At 44.6% G+C, this 23,749-nt stretch overlaps 1 protein-coding gene across 1 annotated transcript in view; it reads right to left on the bottom strand.

Annotated features, from left to right (window-relative positions):
• The window catches only part of IL12RB2 (interleukin 12 receptor subunit beta 2), a 75,098-nt gene that overhangs the window by 15,895 nt on the left and 35,454 nt on the right, over positions 1 to 23,749 (bottom strand). The window contains exons 8-9 of the mRNA XM_036757806.1: positions 9,608 to 9,836; positions 3,843 to 4,034 (exon numbers count right to left, since the gene is read on the bottom strand). Of these exons, the coding sequence (XP_036613701.1) occupies positions 3,843 to 4,034; positions 9,608 to 9,836 (421 nt within the window). The remainder of the gene's footprint in view (positions 1 to 3,842; positions 4,035 to 9,607; positions 9,837 to 23,749) is intronic.

Below are 23,749 nucleotides of genomic sequence, written 5' to 3' on the forward strand. Positions count from 1 at the left end.
AAAAACACATATAATGTGTAAAAGCAATGCTACTTTTCTCACTATTTTTTTGTTTTGGAAAATAGAGTTTTTTTTCATTAATTATATTATTTATGTTAATATGTAATGGGTTTGTAATAGTTATTTTATTTATTTATTTAACATTTTTATCATTTTTAACTTCTAATATGGTAACTATTGCTTACTAAGCCCCCCCATAAACAAAAAGTCTCTGGGATCCTCGATGATTCTGAAGAGCATAAAGAGGCTCTGAGAACAAAAGATTTGGGAGTCACTGTTGAAGAACATTGTTATCCACACCTCCCTCGTTCCTATAGTAGAACGGAAATTTCATGAGGGCAGGAACTGCACCTTAATTTTTGTATCTCCCCCAGGGCCTAGGACAGGACACGGAGGAAGAACTTGATGTTTGTTGAATTAAATTTGTTGGAGTAACTTTATATATGTATGTCTATGTGTATGGAGGTATGTCTGTGTGTGTGTGTGTGTGTGTGTGTGTGTGTGTGTGTGTGCAGTACTTATATACACAACCTAATGATAATAGCTCTTGTTTACATACTGCTTTAAGGTTTGCAAATTGTTCAACAGACATAACCAGTCTTGAGCAGAGAAACATCTCACCTCCGAAGCAGCACCCAACATACCTGCCGTGGCAACCTCAACAGCTCAGTGCAGTCAGTTAACAAGCATTATTTTAATTCCAGAAATACAATTAGCTGGTTAGCACAGTGGATAGAGACATAGCCTTGAAGTAAGGAAAATTTGAGTTCAAATCCAGCCTCAGAAACTTACTAGCTATGTGTGTCTGGGCAAGTCCCTTCAATTATCTGACTCAGTTTCCTTACCTGTAAAATGGGGAAAATCATAATACCTTCCCTAGGGTGTTGTGATCAAATGAGATACAATTTGTAAAGTGTTTTGTAAACCTTAAAGTGCTATATAAATGCTAGCTGTTATTATGTGCTAGGCACTGTGACAAGTACTGGAGAGATACAGAGAGGCAAAACCAGTCCCCCGATCTCAAGGAGCTCACATTTCAATAAGGGAGATAACGTGCAAACAACTCTGAACATACAAGATACACACAGGGAAATGGAGGTACTCTTGGAAGGTACCACCATCAAAGGGACTGAGAATGGTCTCCTGCAGAAGATGGGAATTCGTGAGGGAAGGAGCGAGATGGAAGGAGCGAGAGCATTCCAGGCTTGGGCAGAGCCAGCACACAAGCACAGTGTGTTGTGGATGTGGGGCAGCAAGGAAGCCAGAGGGGCAGGGCGTGTTGGGAAGAGGGCAAAGTGTAGGAATTCTGCAAAGACAGGAAATGACCAAATTATGAAGAGCTCTTGATGCCAAACAGAGGATGTTGGACCCTGGAGGACAACGGTAACTGCTGGCATTTACTGACGAGGCAAAATGATGTGGTCAGACCTGGGATTTAGGATGATCTCTTTGGCAGCTCAGAGGAGGTTGTTTTGGAGTGGGGAGAGACTTGAGGCAGAGCCACCAATTAAGAGGCTACTGCGATGATCTAATAATCGGATGAGGGCCCTGTCTGGGGTGGTAGCTGAACAGCTGGCAAATTGGTCGGAATGACCACTTTCTCTTTGGATGGAACACCCAGGCTTTAAATAGTAAGTTACCAGAGGGGTATGTGTGTGTGTGTGTGTGTGTGTATGTGTTTGCACCTGAGCACGTGTGAAAGTGTGAGAAAAAGAGGGAGAAGGAAAAGAGGATAGAGAGAGAGAAAAGAACAGGGGAAGAGGAAAAGATAGGGAAAAAAGAGAGAGAAGAGAAAGGAGAGAGAGGAGAGAGGGGGGAGGAGGAAGAGGAAGAGAAGGAAAGAAGGAGAGAGGGGGGAAAAAGAAAGAAAGAGGTAGAAATGTGGCTTCAGAAGACAACCCAATGTTAGCCAAGAAATCCCAATAAAGGGGCAGCAGGTGTCCAGAGTCAGCACTGCTGATATTGGGAGCAACCATGAAAAGACTGCCCTTCCAAAAAAATTATCCTAGGTGGGTAATCCTAGGTGTCTTTGTTGGAGTACTGACCCCCCAGCGACTGTACCAAGTTTACCTGGGCCAAGTGAAATAAGGGAAGAGTCATCGTTAACTCCAAACAACATAGACAACCCCTCTCCCACCCCAAGCTGATTCAGAAACTCGTAGGGCAAGAGCAGTCACTTTTGTGCTGCCCTCCCATAGGTGAGCTCCCGAGCCACCTTCTGCTTTGAGGCGTTCACGTGGGAAGGAAGCAGGGCACCACCTGAGGCCTTGGGCGTTCCATCCAGGTCACGAACCAACACACCAATGACCAGTGAGGTTTGCCAATCTTAATTACAGGTTTGAGGGAGACCCCACCCACCCTGGCCAGTCTGAAGGAGTCTGGTGAGATATCTGAAGGGAGGGTGTGACTTTGTGTGTACTCCTCCTTGTGTGGTGGCCCCAGTCTCCTCATTCGTAAACAAGGGAATTTGTGCCTGATGGTCTCTGAGGTCCTTCCCACCTCTAAATCTGTGACCTTATGATGCTGTGATTTCATCTGTGTAAGGACCTCTAGGTGTGGAGGCTGTCTACAGAGAAATAACTCCTCTGCTTGTGGTCACAGTGGCCCCCAGCAATCCTCTAGGACTCCAGAGGTTAAGTAATCATACCAGCTGACGTTTGCATGACTCTTCTAAGTTTTCAAAGTGCTTCTCCCCTGCAAGGCAGACATTGTTATCCCCATTCCACATAGGAAGGAACTAAGACACAGAGAGTAGCTTGCCACAGCTAGTAAGTGTCTCAGGCAGAATTCGAACTCAGGTGCAGCACTATCTGCCACCTACTTTTCCCTCTTACTAGAATCATTGCTAGCTCTTTCTTGGCTTGGGCCTGTGATGTGATTTCTTCAGCGTAATAAGACAGCTGCCTCTACCAAGGCTGAGTAGCACCTGCTTGGCGACTCAGAGTCTTGGAGAGATGCCTGGAAGAAGATTGGTGTGGAAGAAAAAAAGAAAGAAAAGATGGGAGTTGTCATCATTTCTTCTAGAAAGCATCTCTCAATCACTGAAAGCAATACACGAAATTCTCCAAAGGGCATCCGCCTTCCTGCTCGATGCTGGGCTCGGCCAAGTGTCCATCATCAGGATCTATCCAAAAGGTGTGCTGATCGATCAACTCAATGCACAGAGCAGCCAACTCTCTATCACAGGCAGAACGAGGGCATTCTTCACCCAACTGTTTCCCCACATGGGTTGACAGGCTGAATGCTTCTGAGTGTCTGTGGGTCTTATTTACAAACAACGTTCCAGGGCTTGATACGAGGGAGCCACAGGATTTGCAAACAGGCATCTGAGGGACCTTACCATATGTTGGAACTTCCATTTGGGCTTTTTGTAGGATTGGTGTTCATTCATTTCAGTTGTGTCTGACTCTGCATGACCCCACTTGGAGTTTTCTTGGCAGAGATACTGGAGTAATTTGTCATTTCCTTCTCTAGCTCATTTTACCGATGAGGACCCTGAAGCAAGCAGGGTTAAGTGACTTGCCCAGGGTTACACAACTAGTAAGTGTCTGAGATTGGATCTGAACTCAGGAAGATGAGTCTTCCTGCCTCCAGGCCTGACATTCTATTCATGGAGCTCCCTAGCTGCCCACCTATACTCTACTGTAATTATTTGGTATATAGGCAATACAATATATATGTTCATAATACATATATATATATATATACATACATATGTATTATACTGCCTGTGTTTATACATATTTTTTTCAGTATAATCTATATCCAACCAACACAACTTCTATAACTATATTCAGGGCTATATAACAAATGTTCTAGAGTGGGGCTGACAGGTTCCTTACCTGCTATCACGGCCATCGTGTTGACAGTGGGAAGCCGGTTCCAATTGATGGGGGAGGACACACTGCTGCCTGTGTTGAGTTCCCTCCATTCCACCAAATATTCCTTGACTGAGGTGGCGGCTTCACGAGGAGGCTCCCAAGTCACCCTGATGCCACCTGTCCCCTGAGGTTTAGCCGAGATGTTTTGAGGAGCTTTATAAAGGAAAAAGCACAGAGAGACGGAGGTGATTGGTAAGAGTAACTCATTCCAGCCAAGCCAGGTGAGAATTCCCAGTCAGAATTGCAGAATCTCTGAATCTTCAGGGCCCTGTCTGTCTAGGCCAGAGGTGAAGTTTGGGTTCAGTCAAAGGGCTGCGCTTGGGGACCTGGAGGGCCACATGCGGCCTTGAGGCTGCAGGTTCCCCACCCCTGGTCTACGCTGACCTATACGTGACAAGGAAATCCTGCCATTCCATACCAGGCAAGGTGGTGTCTGGCTCATTTAAAGGCTTCCAAGGAGGGAGAGCCCCCTCCTCCCAAGGCTGCCGATGCCATGCTGGGACACCTAAATCCTCACGAGAAGGTGTTTCCTGACACTGAGCCTAAACCTGCTTCTTTGCCACTGTGGCTACTTGCCCCAGAAGAAATCCTGCCACTTCCCCATCTCCCTAATGCCTCTAACATTACTGACCACCCTCACCTCTCCTCCATCACCTATCAGTCCTCACATTTTCCAGCTCCTTCTTCTCTGGGCCTCTTAATGAAGGGCCTTCTGAACTCTGGGCCACGCCCTTTGCAACATAGAGCCCATCCACAGTACATACCCAACTTCCATTGCAACGTCTGGCAGAAATACACCCCACACCCCAAGACCTCAGTCTCTCCTCTCCTCTTTTCTGAAAAGGAGGCTTTTGTTTTTAGAGCACCTCCATCCCCCTTCCAAAGAGCCATTCCTCATAATTCTTGGCTTCTTTCATGTCTCAGATAAACTCCCACCTCCTGCCAGCCTTTCCCATCCCCATGATGCTCATCGCTTCCCTGAGACAATCCCCATGTAGTCTGTAGGGTTGGGTTGCACATAGATGTTTATGTGTTTGCTCCCCAATTATGTGGTGAGCTGCCTGAGAACTGCCTTGACTTCCTTGGTGTCCCCAGTCCTTAGCACAGTGCCTGGCACACAGTAGGTACTTAATACACATTTATTGACTAAGAGAGACAAAAAAAGACTGTTTAGCAAAACCAAACAGCACGCTGAAAAAATCCACATTATCATGCAGACCCGTAGTCCTCCACCACCTCTGTGTAAAAGCAGGGAGGTGCCCTCTCATCTCTGGGCACCTTCGTGGGGCCAGGCTTGATCATAATAACTTTACAACATTTAGGTTCAATCTTTTCACTGGGATCCTTTCCATCTACAATGCTGTAGTCGTGATGTACATTTTTTTCATGACTGATTCACTTTGGATCTGTTCATAAAAGATGGCATAGTATGGCGAAAAAAATGTTAGATGTGGAGTTATAAGGCTCTGGGTTCAAATCCTGCCTCACCTGGTAGCTATGTGACTCTATACAAGTCTCTCGACCTCTCTGAGCCTTGGTTTCCTCATCTGTAAAATGAGGGGCTTGGAATTGATGGCCCCCAAGTTCCCGTGAAGCTCTAGATTTAGACCCAATGAATGAGTGATAACAACGATTGGGATGAGTGGGAAAGCGTTCCTCAGGTGCTTTGAGGTCGTTTTTCTTCACGTTCATCGTGTCTTGTCACCCTCTCTTCCGAAGGGCTTCTTGTTGTTCCCTGCGGGGATTACTTCTAGGGTGGAGAGCTCCACATGCCAAGACCAGGCTCCATCTTTCTCCTCCAGAGGACCAGAAGAAAGATGATGAGTCACGGGCAGCCATCGAGGTGAGGAGTCACAGCATCACAGAGGCCCGGGAAGGGCCTTAGGGCCATCTCATACAACTCTGCCATTTCACGGATGAGCAAACTGAGGTCCAGACAGGCAGTAGGCATCAGAGGTGAGATTCGAACCCAGGTCCTGAGCCCTCCGTTGCTGTAACTCTCTACCCAGCCTCTCCCCAGGCTTGGTTCTTCCTCAGCCTCCTCCATCCCATCTCGTTCTCACCAGTCCTGCCAACCCTCCTGCAGAACATTCGCTACACCTGCCCCTTCATCTCAGATCCCACGATCCCGGCTCCAGGCAGGTCTTGCTCAGCTTCTTTCAGACTGCGGCGACGACCCTTCTGGCCCCCTCCCCCATTTCCCATGCCTTGTGTTCCCCGAGGCCACGCGTGGGCGATTCTTTCCAGGCTATTTTTTTTAAATTGTTCTCAAGTTTTTTTTGTTTTAATTTTTATCTTTCTGGAACCTATCTTCCTATCTAGAACCTTTATCTTTCTGGAACCTACGCCTTCTCCCTCCCCACATTCAGTCAGTCCCTACGCCTGGGTTCAAATCCCGCCTCTGACACTTTCCCAGCAAGTGCGTCAACTTCTCGGTTTCCTTACGTGTGAAGCAGGGGCAAGGATGCTTTCCCAGATTAACTCATAGGACCGTTAGGAGCTGTGCTACAGAAGCGAAAGCCATGATGGGCATCACCTGCCTCTGAAACACGGAGGGGGCTGGGATAGTGAATGAGACGCCGGACGCTCGGCGCTGGGAAGACTCGAGTTAGAATCCCGCCTCAGACGTGACTGGTTGTGTGCCTGGATAAGTCACTTAGCCTCAGTTTGCCTCAGTCTCCTCATGTGAAAAGTGGGAATAATGACGGCACCTTCTTCACAGGACTGTTGTGAGGATCAAATGTGTATTCTGAAGGTTTATAAATATTGGCTATTATTAATTTATACGGTTTATACGGTATTTATACAGTGTTAATTTATACAGCATTTATACAGTATTAATTTATACAGTATTTATACAGTGTTAATTTATACAGCATTTATACAGTATTAATTTATACAGCATTTATGCAATATTAAGTTATACATTAATTCATACCTGTGTAGCCTGTCTCCTGACCACACCCCCCAGGTTCTTTTTAGTCTCAACTGTATTTCCCCCTTCTACATGAAGCCTTCCTCGCTCCCTCTTAATTCCAGAGTCTTCCCTCTTTGTCACTGCCATTTATCCGATACATAATTTGTCCGTATATGTTTCTTTACATGTCGTCTCCTCCGTTAGATTGTAAGGCCCCCAGGGGGCAGGGACTGACTTTTGCCCTTTTTTGTATCTCCAAGGCTTGGTACAGTGCCTGGCACAAAGGAGGTACTTAATGTTTACTGAATGAATGAACCTGGAACAGCTTCCCATGGCTGACTGAACTCCTTCATCTGGAATTCAAAATCCAGTCCAGCTAACTCTTCAGCCTTATCTCAAGCACACAGCAAGGGCTTGGTAAATGCTCCCTCCCTCTAGGTCACATGACCTGGGTCTGTCGTTTCATTGACACAGGGCACTCCACAGTCGGGAAATCCTCTTCACTGATACAGGTTAGCACCTCATCTGCAATCTAGAAAGTCCCCAAGGCTCCGAGGCACAGGGTCTTGAAGGGTCACTTGGCTGGTGTGTGCCCAAGGCTGGGCTTGAACGCAGGTTTTCCTAACTCGGAGGCGGCCTAGAGACATTTACGATGCTGGGCTGCTCCAGCCAAACTGAAAGCCATTCCTCGGCTTGGGGCCCACGCCACCACGGAGATCACGGACAGCTCCAAGCCGGACCCTGCCTCCAGGTCTTCCCTCCCTCCTCCCCTGTCATCCCGACCCTTCGTGAGCTCACTCTGCCCCCTCCTAGGTGCTCAGGTCGTATTTGGTGTCAGGTCATGTCTATACATGCAAACCATCCTGGAGTCACAGACTTATAACAGGATGGGGCCCTAAAAGCATCCAGTCCACAGGAAAGTGGGCCTAGGAGGGAGCCACCGATGTGACCAGGACCCCACAGCTAGGGATGGGACTCAGACCCACTCGGGCCACGGCCAGGATTCTGTCCACATGCAGCCGGTTCCATGGAAGATGCACCGGAGGGGGGTTCAGAAAACCTGGGTTCAAATCCTACCTCTCACTTCCTACCTGTTAGGCCTCTCAAAGCCTCTGTTTTCTCATCCATAAAAGGAGGGATTTGGACCAGATGACCTTGGGTCCCTTCTAGCACTTGCTTCCCTTGTGATAGAATGGAAGCTCCCTGAGGGCAGGATTTCTCTTTCTTTCTTTGCCTTCCTTCCTGCCTTGCTTCGTATCCCAAGTACCTAAGACAATCCTGGGCATATAGAAAATGCTTCACAAACGTTTCCTGATCGAGTGATTCCAATTCCAAATGTGTCATCCTTCGGTCCTTATCACGTCTATTACATTGGAAGCTTCTTGAGTTCAGGGATCATGTGTTATATACATGTGTAACATGTTGGTAATTATACGGGATACATTGTGATACAATATACACATCACATCTATATATTATTACAGAATACATGATACAGAGTACATCTATTACAGAATACATTGATAATTATAGATAGCATATTATGATACGTTATATTATACATGTATCTATTATAGAATACATTATATAGATTGTCTATTACATAATATAAATATATAAAGTTTTTATGTAGTGTATCTTACAGTTCACATATCTTACATTTTACTACAAAGAATCATGTGTGTGTGTGTCTGTATGCATTACTGCACACAGGAGATGCTTAATCGGTGTTTGCTGAGTGAATGAACGGGAAGCTCTCCTTAAGCGTCTGCTCACTCCCGAGCTCCAGTCAGAGGTCGGATGCGATGTGTCTCTGCACTGTTCCCACGTCCCTCTGAGTGCCCTTAATCACACCACTGCCTGAGTGATGCAGAGCCCTCTGCCCAGTCCCAACCGCGTGGCTCTCATTTCTGACTCCACAGCCAGGCCATCAGCCCTGCCAGCACTCTCTGCACCAAGGCCCATCCCTTTCCTCCTCTGAGAGTCTAATGGACGTTCCCAGCCTTGTTCGGACGCTCGCCCTGCCTTTCCCCACCCATTCCCCATACATTCACAGACTATAACCAAGCCTTCCACCGTGGGCAGCGTGGACAGAAGAGCCCGGTCCTCATTCCGGCTCTTCCAGTGACCAGCCCTGTGACCTTCAGCAGACCATACCCTTCTCTTCGGGAAACTGCACCCACCATCTCTGTTTCTACTTACATCTGTGTTCCCATAGATTCAGCTTCATAAACTCCTCTGTCACTGAAGTGAATAAAGCACTGAACTTGGAGTCAGGAAGACCTGAGTTCAAATCCTGCCTCAGACACTTACTAGCTGTGTGATCCTGGACGAGTCGCTTAATCTCTGCCTCAGTTTCCTCATCTGTAAAGTGGGGATAAAAGTAGTACCTTGCAATTCCCAAGATTGCTGTGAAGAGCTAACGTCTGTAAAATGCTTTGCCAATCTTAAAGCACTAGATCAATGCTAGCTATTTTATATAGATGTAGACATATGGCTGTAGACACATAGATAGATGTGTGTCTATACTCATATAATAGGACGTAATCCTACATATCCAGGCATTCCTGGGCCTGAGCCCAAGGTGCTGCCTCACCCCGGTCCAAGGGTTTGTTATCCCCATGGGGCATCCCAATGGAACTGGATTATCTTTTCATATAGTGAGGCCTGCATCTGAACAGAATGGGCCGTGAGAGGCTTTGAGTTCAGGGGCATGGAGGGCTCCGGAGCATAATGACCAAGACGTGAGTGCTGGCTTCCCTGGGCACAAACATCCTGCAAGCTAAAGCTGGCCCAAGGTTGGTCCTACCTTTGCGGGGCTGATGGGGGATGAAGGTCCAGGTGGGAGAGGTGCTTCCTTCTGAGTTCACTTCAGAGACAGCCACGGCATAGTCCTTCTGGGGCACAACCACAGCAAAGTGAGTGTGCTGGGTAAAGTCCTTCAGGGGAGGGGGCACGGCCGAGCTGTTCCTGGTCCCCTCCCGGACAGTCACCTGGTACCCAAGGATGTTCCCCCTCGCTTCCGACACACTTGTATTCTACAACGAAACAAAACAAATTCCTATTTACCCTTGGACAGGATCGATCCCAACGCATTTATTAAGCACTCATCTAAAGGCCCCCCAAACCATACTGAAGCAGTCCCTGCTTTCAAGGAGCTTACACTCAATGAGAGGAAGGAACAACACAATACAGACACGACGAATAAGATTTACTTTGATGAGCAAAGACAGTTAGCCTGGCAGCCAGACAGGCCAAGAAAGGCCCCAGGGGCTGAGCTGAGCTCAACAGCATTTGCCCTGTATTTGGATGGATCAATGATCTCACCAGTAGGGTGGAGGTGTTTCATGGCCAGTACAGATTAGAGCCCATCCACAGCTTCTCATCGCGGGCAGTTCTCCCCCCAAATCTCCCTAGAGGTTATACTCAATATGCCAGAGGCTCTTCCCCAAGTCTGTGGTCATTTTATGGGTCTCAGCATTACACACTAGTTGTCTACATGCTGCCCCTCACTCTTGATAAATCAAATAAATCGTGCATCCCTCAGCCCAAACATAACCTGCTCTGCTCCATCCTAGTCCTTGGCTTGAGGATCTGAGACATCCTGTTGGCACTTCTTTTCTGAAGGTTCCTAAGCCCATAGGTTATCCAGGAGGGGAAGACGTCTGCCCCCTAAGAAGCCCCTTCTCCCCTCCCACCCTATCACACTTTCTTGCAGACAAACTTCCTCAGAGCAAGGAGCATTGAATGTTTAGATTTTCAGTCCTACAAGTTGTTAATGTGGCTGTTTACACCCCCTTCTTTCCCTACCCATTTCCCACACATCTACTTCCTGGGTGCCTGCTCTCTACCCCCAGCCCCCAACCACACCCTGACACATCACCTCTCGCTATCAGCCTTGGTCTAACATCAGACATGCTATAGAACACAAGAGGGCTAGCCTTGGCATTAGGAATCCCCACTACCACCACCACCCCTAACAAGCTGTGTGACCCTGGGCAAGACAGTAAACTTTTCTGAGCCAAAGGCATCTTTCTAAGGTTTTAAGTTATGTTTTAGATCCTTGATGCACCGAGATACTGTGAGGTTCAAATGAGGTTACAAAAATAAATACAAATATAAAGTGCTTTGCAAACCTTAACAATGGCAGCTAATATTGATAGACACTTTTCGATGTGCAGTGTGCTTCATATAGATTTTCTTATTCAATCCCCACAACAATCCCATGAGGTAGATTCTTAGTATCTCTTTTACAGATGAGGAAATGAGGCATGAAGTGACTTGCTAGGGATCACACTGCTGGTATCCGATGCAAGATTCAAATTCTATCCATTAGAAATATCAGTGACTTGTATATTATCATTTTAAAAGAAGAAGGTGGTTGCTTGGTCCTTGTTTGGAGAATTAAAGAAAGTGCTGGCCATTTGCCCCGAGGTGAATGGATTGAGGCTGGAGAAAAGCTGGTCAGTACTCTGATCATTCCCATGAGGTTGCTTTCCACCCCCTCCTCATCTATGTGTCTCTGGTAACTCCTTGAGCTGCTGGCCTCCAGCGGCCCTCCAGCCCTGGAGTAAGACATCCACAGAGATTTATAGCAGGACCTTCTTTTTCCATCCTAAAGGGATGTACTTGCTAATCCTGAAACTTGAAAGGAAAAGAAAGCCTCAGTAGACATACATCATCTCAGGTGAATGGAAGCTCTCATTTTTGTGTTTGAATGCCTGGCACCTGTTGTCCTTCATGCTTGAAGGACCAAAATGGCACCACCACATCAGGGTCTACAGTGTGACTGACTGTGGCTGATCAAACCAAAGAGAGCTCAGAAGCCTCTGTCCCAGGTCAGGCACAAATAGTCAATGTGAACATTTGGCGTGCAGATGGCGCTAAATTTGCACATCTCATGTTTCTTTTGAACCCAGTACCTAACATACAGTAGGCACTTAATGAATGCTTGCTGTCTAAACAATCAATCTCCATTCTCCTAACCAACCAAAAACCTCATTGGAAGCAAATCTAACTCAAAAGCAATCAGGGATCGCTGAGGCAAGGACAAAGCTGTTGGGCAACCCAGATTCTCACAAACATTTCCAACGACTGCTGGGTAAGCCTGGGACAGTCAGTGGCCCAATAAAAGAGAACATTGACCTCAAAGATCAATAAGGTTTCCCAGTGGTGGTGATGAACTGGGGCTCAGGCACTTGCAAAATTAATTTCATAGCTTTCCTTGTGAGTAGAATTTCAGAGGGAAAGGGGGGAGGAGACAGACAGTGAAGACAATCAATAGTGTTGAACCCTTGTAAAAGCCAAGTTCAAGCATTGGGATGAAGGTTATTATCTTGCATGCAATCTAACCCTGCCCAAGTCAGAAGACAGGCCAAGCCTGCCCAGCGGGATTCATGAAACCAAGGCCTGTCGCAGGCCAGAAGGAGGACAGGTGTAGAGTTGGCTGGGGACTCGCCCACCTGAAGCTCTCAGAGATGGCATAATTAGTTTGGTTAAAAAAATAAAAAGGCATATGAAAGCAAAGGAGTGTGTTAAATTCATTTTCTTCCATGCTCCTAGCACTGAGGTGAGGCAAAAGAATGCATGCACATGGGTGCCATGTTGCAGGAGCCCAGCTGGCCTTTGCCTAGCCAAGGAGGAAGAAGCCTGGCGTAGCAAGCAGAACCAGGAAAGGCCTCCCTGCCCTCGGATGATCACACTGAAATTTCCATTCTAGGATCCACATCTAAATCAGGCTTTAAGATCATGCCATGTTGGTTCAAGGGACTGGGGATTGTTAGTCTGGATCTGAGACACCTGGGGATAGATGAGAAAAGAAGGCATCACCTGATACCTGAAAAGATGTCCTGTAGAAGAGGGATTTTTATTGTTCAGTCGTGTCCGACTCTTCATCATCCCATTTGTAGTTTTGGTGGCAGAGATACTGGAGTGGTTTGCCACTTCCTTCTCCAACTCATTTTACAGTTGAGGCAACTAGGGCAAATGGGGTTAAGTGGCTTGCCCAGGGTCACACAGCTGGTGTCTGAGGTCACATTTGAACTCAGGTCTCCTGACTCCCGGGACTTGTCTTCAAGTACAGTGGAGTCAATATGGTCCCTGAGAACCATACACCTCTGGGATTCTGTGACTTGAAACAGGCATCAACTATGGAGCCCTGACTCCAGAATCCCTTTCTCCCAAGATGCGGGGACCCGAGCTAAACATAGAAACTCATGTTTATAAAGCACTTTATAGTTGACTATTAAGTTTACACTAATAATAATAGCTCACCAACAACGCACCAGGCACTGTGTGAAATGCTTTATAAATATTATCTCATTTAGATCATCATAACGACTTGGCAAGGAAGGTATTAGAATCCTCATCTTACACTTAAGGAAACTGAGGCAGATAGATTTAAGTGACTTGGCCAAAGTCATGCAACTTACAAGTTGGATTTGCACTCAGGTTTTCCTCACTCCAGGCCCAGCGCTCCATCCACTGAACCAGCTAGCTGCACTCTCCTTGCATGCCTGCTCTAAGGGATGTAATTCAAGTATATTTTCTCTGCTCCTCCCCCATCCCTATTTTGAAGATCTCCTTCTAAACTATTGTGGGCCCAGACCTGTCTGGCCTCCCTGACGCAGGGCAGACGTGGTAACCCGTACAGCTTTGACAAGCAAGAAGTCACCAGCCACAATCCTTCAGGTAAGATGGAGGATCACTGAACCATCTGCCCTACCACTAAATCCTAAAGACACAGGGCTTTGTCATCTGCTCTGTCTGTGTCTTCCAAGTCCCCAAGTCATCACCTTCTGCCTTCCTGATGCACCCCAAGGACCCGAGGGCTTTCTAGCTGTCCTGCAGTTGAGTTCTTTTCCAACATGAGCTCCTTGGGAACAGGGACAGTTACACTTTTCTATCTGTATCTCTGGCATTTGGTACATACAGAGCACTTCATAAATATCATTTTCCCTTTTTCATCCATCCTTCCCTCATCCATCCATCATGAGTAAACGAAGGCTACGAGTCACACAGCTAATTAGTGGCAGGTCACACCAACAGATAGCGACAGAGCTGGACTCAAAACTTCTCGTCTGCAAGTTCTGTGGTCTTAGACCAGACTTAGTCTGAAGTTAAACTATTGCTACCATGATTGGCCCACAGACCATAGGATTCAGCCACCATGGATCTCAGAGGCTGAGTCGAATCCCCTTCTTTAGTAGTTGAGGAAAATAAAGTTCAAAGAAAAGAGACTTGTCCAAGGTCACACAGTCAGGAAGTAGCAGACCAAGGATTGGATTCCAGGTTCTGTACCCATTCCCCAATGTCGCATGTACTGGTACTAATTCATTTTCTCCTTGTAACAGTCTTAGCAGAGAGGATGAGACCATCAGAGTGTTCTAGCATAGAAAAGAGCCTCCAAAATCAGAAACAGGTCTGCGCCTCGTCTTGGTCTGGAGTACAAAGACCTGGGTTTGATTCTAGCTCCATTGTATATTAGCGGTGTAACAGGGCACAGTGTAAGTTCTCTGAACCTCAGGTTTCTCCTATGCTAAATGGAGATTATTAGACTTTCTCTCCTTATCTCCCAGGGCTGTTGGGAAATAGCTGCTTTAGAGTATTCCAAGTGTTACACAAATAGCAGTCATCATCATCATCATCATGGACGACCCCTCCCCCAAAAGAACGAACTCCCACCTATCATGGAATCCAAATAACCCACATTCCCCCACTCATCCTATTGAAGAAAGACCACGATTGGTTTCAATGCTCCCTCTAGTGGATGCAAAAAAAGGGACCCAGGTGATCTGAGAGTTTTGCTTAGCACACTCACTGTTGCCCCCAAACCCAGGTAATGGTTTCACCTTCACTGAGGGAGAGAGGAGAGAAGGGGAAGGGGAGGGAGAGAAGGAGGTGGGGGGAGAAAAAGAAAAGACCTCAGGTTGGGCAGGAAACTTCTTAGGTTGAAAAAAAAAACAAAACAATGCATCAACTGTTACCCCATGAGCTTGTTACACTTTCAAGGCTCTGAGGGAAAGCAGAGGCTGTGAAGTATTCACTGAGTTTTCTTCTCTGTTTTCTTAATACCTCACAGTGGAAATGAAGAGGACCAGGGGGTGGCTGCCTGGTTTCTTCTGATCTTTCCAGGCAGCAGAGGGCAAGAGATGCCTGGAAAAACATAGAGCCGGAGCCCTGAGAGACAAACATCAAGGGACATGCATGTATGCACATATGTCTGGCTTGCCACATGTGATGGTAAGTCAATTTTTCTATTAAAGGGACACTCATATTTTGGTTCAGTTCATACAATCATGAATTCTAGGAAGTTACCTCAAATGTTATGAATTCCTACACAGTCCTCATACTACACATAAGAAAACCAAGGGCAAGGGAAGTGAGATGATTTGGGTCTGAGGTGGGGTTGGAGCCTAGGTTCTCTGAGTCCAAAGCCAAGGTCTTGCCACTGCATCACACTTCTTAGTAAATGGAATACCATGTGCCAGGCACTGTGCCCGGTGCCCTCCCAGAGCCTTCAAAGTTCAGTTTGCCTTTCTTTTTCTTGGGGTATGTGTATGTGGGGGGAGTAGAGTTTCCTAAGGAGGAACTCCCTCCACTAATGCAGATCACCCCATCCTGCGTGTTATGATGTTGAGAAGTCATCTGAGGCACTGAGAAGTGACTTGCCAAGGGTCACACAGCTGGTGTGTACCAATGGCAGGATTTGAATCCAGGTCTTCCCAACTCCAAGGCCACATCTATCTACTATGCCACATCTTCTCTGTGTCTGTTTAAAGAAATAAAAAGGGGAATTGAGAGGGGAAGAATATAGAGCCTGGACTAGGTAGGCGAGAAACAGCAGAAATTTATGTAACACTTTGAAGTTTACAAAGTGCTTTGTACATGTCATCTCAGTGAGTGTCATGATGAGGTAAGTACTATAGGTTTTATCCCTCTTTCACAGATGAGGCAACTGAGGCCCAAAAAATTAAGTGACCTACTCATGATCACACAACTGGTATGTAAGAGGCAGGATTCCACAGTAACCTGAAGGCTCAGAGCCTCCAGGATTGTAGATAGGACTCTGGCTTTCCAGCCTTGCCCAGGAGACACAAACGCCCTGTTCTGTTCTGGCCCCGAAGAGACTGAAGGCTACTTGAGCTCCATTTATACTCATCACAGTCCCTGGCACACAGTAGGCACTTACTATCTATAGAATTACAGGGCAGAGGTAGGCAGGATGACTTCCCTGAATCTTAATTATCAATTTCTCATGCCTGCAACTTTGAGATTTAAAATAAATTTCCTGGCTTTTAAAATGGTTATAGGTTTTTCTGGGAGATCTATGTACTAATAATATTTTGTTTCTGAACCATCTCCCCCAAAAGAAAAAAAATATAATTACTGGCACTTAGTTGGAAGAAGCCAGAACACAATAGAAATATAAAAAGTTGGAGGAATGAAAAAGGCAGAGGTGGGAGGGAGAGAAAATAGAGCTTTGTTCATCAAATTAAAAAAAGAAAGTTAGGGGAATTTGAGCACTTGAGGCATGAGTTACAGCTTTACCTGCCAATGTTGTGCTTTCCCCTTCACTCCTGACCTGCTGGGTCCTTTCCTTTTCACTTTCACGTGACCATTAACCAGTATAGGTTTCTGATGACCCTGGCCTCCATGATTGTGTCTCGCCTTGCTCTGGCTGACCACAAAGCTGTCAGACCATTTCATTGCTTCTCTCATCCTCCTACTAGGAAGTCATCTTCAGAGCCCTCCTTGGAAGTCTGGACTAGAAAGACTCCAAGGTCCCTGGCCTGTCTTTAACTGTCTAGGAATCCAAAATGAAGTCACTTCATGGCCACAGAACCCTGGAGTCCAACTAGACCTGAAGAATCCTCTGTACTGTGGTACTGGAAAAATCAGTTATTGCTAAGGAGAACCCTGCCCCCAGCCCCTAACTAAAACCCCAGTTTGCATAATAAAAAATGCACTCAGACCTTTTTCAGTTTAGCAAACGACCCAGGGACTCCATGACTCCTCCAAGGAATGTCAATAGATAAGATTATCCCACTTAATGATAACCTGTCAGAATCTTCTGATCTGTCAGGACCTTTGTTCCTGTTCCCCGGGACCACCCACCACCCTGTGACCAGGCCTGTAAAATTCCAAGAGATGATTCACCACTGTACCCCATATTTTCTATATAAGCCACTTCTTTACCCGAACTCAGGGCCATTTTGATTTGGGTAGCAAACCCCGAATGGTCGCTGGCTAATAAATTCTCCATTTAAAACTTATACTCTGTGGCATGTCTCACTCGATTCTGGTACAACATTTTGGAGGCCCCAGAGAGATTAGGTGGTATTTCGTGTTACCTCCCCGGAGACACACACAGAATTTCGGACCTCAACAGGGAGCCTCTGCTCCGTTCCACCTTCTCTCACTTCAGAGAGCCGGCACCTGGGGTTTCTTTTCCTAGGACTCTGATGTTGAGTGTGGGTCTCAGAGAACAGGCTTCCTGCTGACCTGTCCCTTTTCAGCCTACAGAGAATTCTGATTTTCAGACCTCTAGAGGTAAGGTTTCTGTTCTGGGCTAGCCATCTGGTCTCTGTTAACATGATAACCCTGCGTGGGGTGTGCAGAGTTGGGGGAGAGCACGGGACTCCTGCTTCTCCTTGTTGGGGTGTGGGAAGATTGGAGGTCGTTATCCTTAAGGAGGAAACCTGGTTTATTTTCTTTCCTCTGAGGGGAATTTGTTTAGTCTTCAATTAACCCACGCTATTGATTCTGTTTCTGTATTGAGGTGTGAGAAGGATTGGAGGCCCTATCTCTGAGGAGGAAATCGTTCCTCTGAGGGGACTCGTTTAGCCTTCGATTCACCCACACTGTATGGTTCTCTGTTCTATACGTTTTGAATTTGTATATGTCCGTGTGTCTGTGTCCAAAAAAATGTGAAATGTCTATATTTTGGTTAAAAAAAAAAAAATCTGAAACGCAGGCAGCCAGAGATTTCACGCTGCAACTAGAAGAAATAAAGACTCCTTTCCTTGTGATCCCTTGTCTGGCCAAACTTGGAATTACAACGGAAATAGGGTTAAAATTTTGGCAAAATTCTGGGTTTTAATTGTTAAAAAGTTTGGAAATTGGTTAGTTGAATTTTGGGAGAAAGGACTCCTGAAATTGTAAATTCATTCCAGGAGCTCACTCTTACTAAAACACCTCCTCCCAATGAATGCCTTCTGGCTAAAACCTCTGTTAAAGTCTTCAGTGGGACTCTCGAATTTGTCTTTGTCCCTGATCACAGTTAGGAGGAAATCTTTTCCCTTAGATTCAAGTGCAAAAAAGGTTTTTAAGGAGTAAGCAAAAGGTGAAGTTGCTTGAATTACAATCATTGAGATCTTTTCACTATTGTTGTCCTGTCTCTGACCGAGCCAGGGCTGCAGTAAAAGTTAGAGCAGTTAAAACAAACTCCTTTCCTCCCAGATCAGATTAGAAGAGAATGCAGGAGAACTGTAGGGAAAACTTAAATCACCCTCCCCACCGGGCAAAAGGAGAAGGACAGAAATTCAAAGACTGACAGTCCTGTGCCCCTGGGTACCTTTGTAGCCCATCCTTTTGGCAAAGTTTAAAAAAAAAGTAAAATTTGGGAAAGAGAGAGAGAGATAGAAACGTGTATAAAGGAATTTAGGGGGGTTGTAGAATAGCAGCTTGAGACCACCTGGCTAGCCAGGAGTCCATGAGCTGCTCTTAGCTGCCATGTGCTTCTGGCCACACCCTTCCTCCACCCTCCACGTTGAAAGACTATGGGAGCTGAAGCTAAAAGAAACTTGTAAAGAAATAGTTAGTGCTTGGAAAGGTAGGCTCCTTTGCCCTCAAGGGGCTGCCAGGCCCCACCTAGGGAGGAGCCCTTAGAAAACTGAAAGGGGTTTTTCCTTTTATCTGAGACAGCAGGCTGAAGGGAAACTGAGAAATATTTTAGCTTGATATAAAGAATGAGTGGGGGAGTTGCAAACTATGTGCTCTTAAGGACCACTCCCTCTTATCTTCCTTAAGAGTCCAAAAGGTTTTTTGGAAGAGAAGTGTCCGTACCCCTTTCCCCCTTCAAAAAAAAATCCTTTTAGGCATTTTGTTAAATACCAGTATGTATAAGATGAAGCTTGGAGAAAGCGGGGTGCAAATAAAGTTTCTCTTTCTTTTATAAGTTCATTCATGGCCAGGCAAATATTCCTAATACTTGGGCCAGAGGTAGTGGGTGCTGAAGAATATACAGCTAAAAATAAAGTGTATTAAAAATATTAATATGTTGATATATGTTAAGCATGTATTTATATATTAATGTATTAATATAGAAATACCAGAAGTAATAGGATCAACAATTCCTACATGTGATAATCTGGAAATGCAATTAATGTCATCTGAAATTTATTGTTTCTGTATTTCTAAAATTATGTTGTATTTCTAAAATTCTCTTAGATTTTTTGAGAAGACCATTATGTGATTTTAATCTGAGTTTGATATATATGAATTGGGTGCTTTTAAAGGATGTGATGAAAATTTGGTAATTTTAAACTGTCATATTTGGTTTAGAAACGTATTAATTCCTATGAAAAGTTTTTAAAGTCCTCGTAAACTTTGTTATTGTGATAAGGTAAATTTAATTGGGTATATAATTATAGAAATTAAGTGTCCTCTACATTACAACACCTTTTGACTAGGGAACTTTGTAATATCTAGGAATTCCGTGCAATATTTGAGAATGGGGACATTTTCCAGCAACTTAGTTAATGAATTCCAGTTTTTAAGGGTTAATTTGCTTTAAGGAAAGAGAGGGAGATGTCTATCATTCTAAAACCTTCTAAATAATTCTCTTCAGAAAGGTTTAGCGAGTATTCCTTTTAACATCAGGATAAAATTTTAAACTGTTTTAAAGAAGGGAAAATACGTTTGAAAAATGTTCTGTAAAATCTTGTAAGGAGGTCTACATTCCTTACTCCTCCCCACCCTTAGTTTAGATAAGAAGAAAGAATTTCACCTTAGCCCACCTGTCAGAAGGGAAGGAAGGGGGAGGGGCAGCAATTACTGGGATTTGAGTTTTACTGAAAATAAGAAGATGGTTGGGGTCAGAAGCCTCCAAACCTGGCTTCTTAAAGTCAACAGAACTGATAAGATTAGACTAAGACTTGAGATGGGTTTGGTTTGGTAGTTTTATTAGTGAAGTCTGCCATCTGATGGAGAAGAACCCACCCTCAGGGGGAGATGAGATGGCAGATCTCTTTAATAAGTGTCCCTTTCCTTTAGAATGAGTTAACACGGAACACAAATCCATCAACCTGTTGAGGTCAGTCATTAACCTCTTTTGTGTGTTTAAGAAGCTGGAATGGGATTCCAGTATATACAGTTATGACAGTAAAAAGCACTAATTTATGAGTTTTTGTCTTATGGTTGAAATGTAAAGGAAGACTGAGTAATGGGTTTGAAAGATCTGCAAAGGTAAATTAAGGTTTGAGGGAAAAATAGGAAAGGCAGATAAGAAAGTTTGGGGACAAATGGGAGTTAGCTAAGCCTCTCCTGTCCCGAAAATGATAGTTTCAGAAAGTTTAAGTCAGGAATGAGTGTGAGGAAGTATTTAGAAGATGGAAAAGTTATGTAGCTTGATATAATTATTAGCTCAATGAAATTTGGGCAGTCTCATGTGAAGGATATTTATTTGCTATTTAAGATTTTATGGGAGTACAATTTAATATTATTTTAACCTCTGATTACAGGAATAGGTCACATGAAGCCAGTAGTAGTATGGCAGGCATTACAAGCTGAGAACTTTATAGGTGGATGTCTGTGCCTGGGAAACAGTTTTGAAGATGACCTTGGACACGGCCCAGGTAGGATCTTCCTGACTCTATTTCCCAATTCTGCTACTTCATTTCTGAAAAGTAAAGTCCCCACATGGTTACTCCTAAGCCCTGCTTTCAGCAGCTGGTGACTATATGATTGGCTATTAGATATGACTCATGCCCGGAATCAAACAGAGCTAAGGAAGTTAAGATATATGACATTGTCCCTCTTTTCTTTCATAGCAAATTTATATTATCAAGAAGTTTTGTAAGCATTATGCTAAATCTGTTAGGTAATAGATGAATATTGAAATATCTCTGAGTTATTATAATAGGATACAGGTATGAATAGCTTACAATTTTAACCTATGTTCATGGCCAAATAAAACATTGAAATAACATAGAGATAACATCCTCCAAAAGGGAGAAATGATTAGACAAAGCAATAAGGCAAAGATGTAACGTGATAAATGTCTAATAAAAGGAAGGGATAGCAATTTTTAAAAAAGGCAATAGGATCAGATTGATTCCCCTAAGAATTATATACAGATGTGTATGATTGGCTCCAAAATTTATCAATTCTGGAAATTCGGGCTGATAAGTGTGTTTTGGTAATAAGATCTTAAATTTGGATGCTAGCACGAGAAAATTGTGTAAGATAAAGGTACAAGTGAAAATATATCTCCTTTGTAAAAGTATCTGTAAGTTATATTAAGTTGGAATTGTCTGAGAATTTCTAGATCTGAACCAGAGAAGCAGAACTCTCTTTTACTATCAAGGGACCAGATAACTACAATCAGGCATCTGGGATTTAAAAGTGCTGCTTTAAATGGACATTGTGAATATGTAACTGTAATTTAAGGTTACTTTGTATACAAAATGTGCAATTAAGTGCTGGCATTAAATCAGAAATATTTTTAGCTTTGTTAAGAATGGTTTGTGGATTATTTTGTAAAAACCATCAAAGAGACATGGCATGGCTAAAAAGTTTATGATGTTATATGTACTGTGCTATGAGGAATTTAATGCTAGTCAACATTGTTAATAATGATTGCATTACTTTGTATGGTTCAAGTTTTCTTGGTTATCTAATGCGTAAATGTAAAACATGTGACATGCAAATTTCCCCCTCTATTGTGCACCATCTAAGTAGTTTGGTCTGTACCTGACTCAATGTAATTGTGCAGTTTTGTGAATTATGGGAAAAACTTTATTGTAATTGTTTGAACTCAGCCCTGTGTGGCTGGGATACTGAACCATGTATTGTGTTTGTTTGAACTCAGCCCTGCGTGGCTAGGACCTACGTTGCACTTTTTTCTCTCAATCATCAAATCGTATGTGTGTCACATCTGGTGCCCCTGCTCCCGAAGTGGACATCTGAGCCTGTAGGAGACCCTGCCCTGCAGTTCCAAAGTGCCTGAGAAGGATAGCATCAGACACAGATGGCTTTCTCACAGGATCCAGAACCTGAGCAAGGACCTGCTTTTTCCCTTTCTGAGTCCTTGTGTTCCCAAGACTGTTTTCCTGAATTTTAATATTGTGTTCCCTCTGCTTGCTTACAATTAGTTTACAATTTCTGCCCATCCCTGGGGATGTCCAAACACAGAAAAGGGAAAAACCTGACTCCACCTAGATAAGGATTTTTAGAACTTCACCCCTGAGGGGTACAGAGGTTTTTCCATACCTTAGTTGGTCTTCAGGCGAAACCTTCAGTTTGCCTTTGACCAAAAGGGGGAAATGTGGAACATTTTATACCATTTGTATCATTTTTAATTTCAACCAGACCCAGAGCCTGAATTAATGAGTAACTGGAAGAAGATCCAGGACCTGGGCTTTTTTGCTCAGACTGTGTAGCCCCTGAACTGAACCCATCAAGGCAGGGAGCAGTTTCAGAAGCTGAGACCTTCGTCCCTGACCCCAAAAGAATTTGGGTCCTATTTGTTTGAGGGAATATGATGAGGGCACAGTCTCTTGGAACCCCCTTGAATCTGGAGTGCAGTCCCCGGGAGGCTCCTTGGGTCTTCCAACTAGGTCTGGCCTTTCCCTGGGGCCATCGGCCTAGCATTATTATTGGGCCAGGATCTCTGCCTGAGCCTTGCCCTTTATTGTTACTATCAAAATGCATGCCTTCCCCAGGCTCACCCCTGCTTAGCGTTTTGGTTGGCCCCCTCATTTTATTGCTACACCCCATCAGGTCGTTCCTCTTTCAAAGGTTTGAATAGCTCCATAAAAAGAAGTGGGGAATGTGGCACTGCAAAAATCAGTTATTGCTAAGGAGAACCCTGCCCCCAGCCCCTAACTAAAACCCCAGTTTGCATAATAAAGAATGCACTCAGACCTTTTTGGATTTAGCAAACATCCCTGGGACTCTGGGACTCCTCCAAGGAATGTCAATAGATAAGATTATACCATTTAATGATAACCTGTCAGAATCTTCTGATCTCTCAGGACCTTTGTTCCTGTTCCCCGGGACCACCCACCACCCTGTGACCAGGCCTGTAAAATTCCAAGAGATGATTCACCACTGTACCCTGTATTTTCTATATAAGCCACTTCTTTACCCGAACTCAGGGCCATTTTGATTTGGGTAGCAAACCCCAAATGGTCGCTGGCTAATAAATTCTCCATTTAAAACTTATACTCTGTGGCGTCTCATTTGCTTCTGGTACAACACTATGATACACACAAGTGGTCAGCTGGCCTTTGCTGGAAAATCTCCTGTGAAAGAAAACTCAAGCCCCCCACATTCCATATTTGACATTTGGACAGCTCTAGAATCTGCCTTTCTGCTCTCCTAAATATATGCTCCTAGATCTAGGAAGTAGAATCCCAGCACCTGAAAGTGGGAGAGACCTGAGAACGAACAAAAACACACACACACACTCATCCAGCCTTGGCTTGAGGACCTCTGTGGAAGAGAAACCCACCACTTCTTAAGAGATCTCCCTTGGCACTTTTAGACAGTTTTAATTGTTAGAAAGTTTCTCCTGACACCAAGCCTAAAATGGCATCTTTCTAACTTCTCACGTGGCTCCCAATTAAAATTTTCCATATGTGACTTAACTAATCATGAGAAAACTACTTCAGTCCCTGGGGCCTCAGTTTCCTTACCTGGAAAATAAGAAGAGTTGGTCTAGGTGGCC

The sequence above is a fragment of the Trichosurus vulpecula genome, chromosome 4, assembly GCF_011100635.1.
Source record: "Trichosurus vulpecula isolate mTriVul1 chromosome 4, mTriVul1.pri, whole genome shotgun sequence".
In the NCBI taxonomy this organism is placed as follows: Eukaryota; Metazoa; Chordata; class Mammalia; order Diprotodontia; family Phalangeridae; genus Trichosurus; species Trichosurus vulpecula.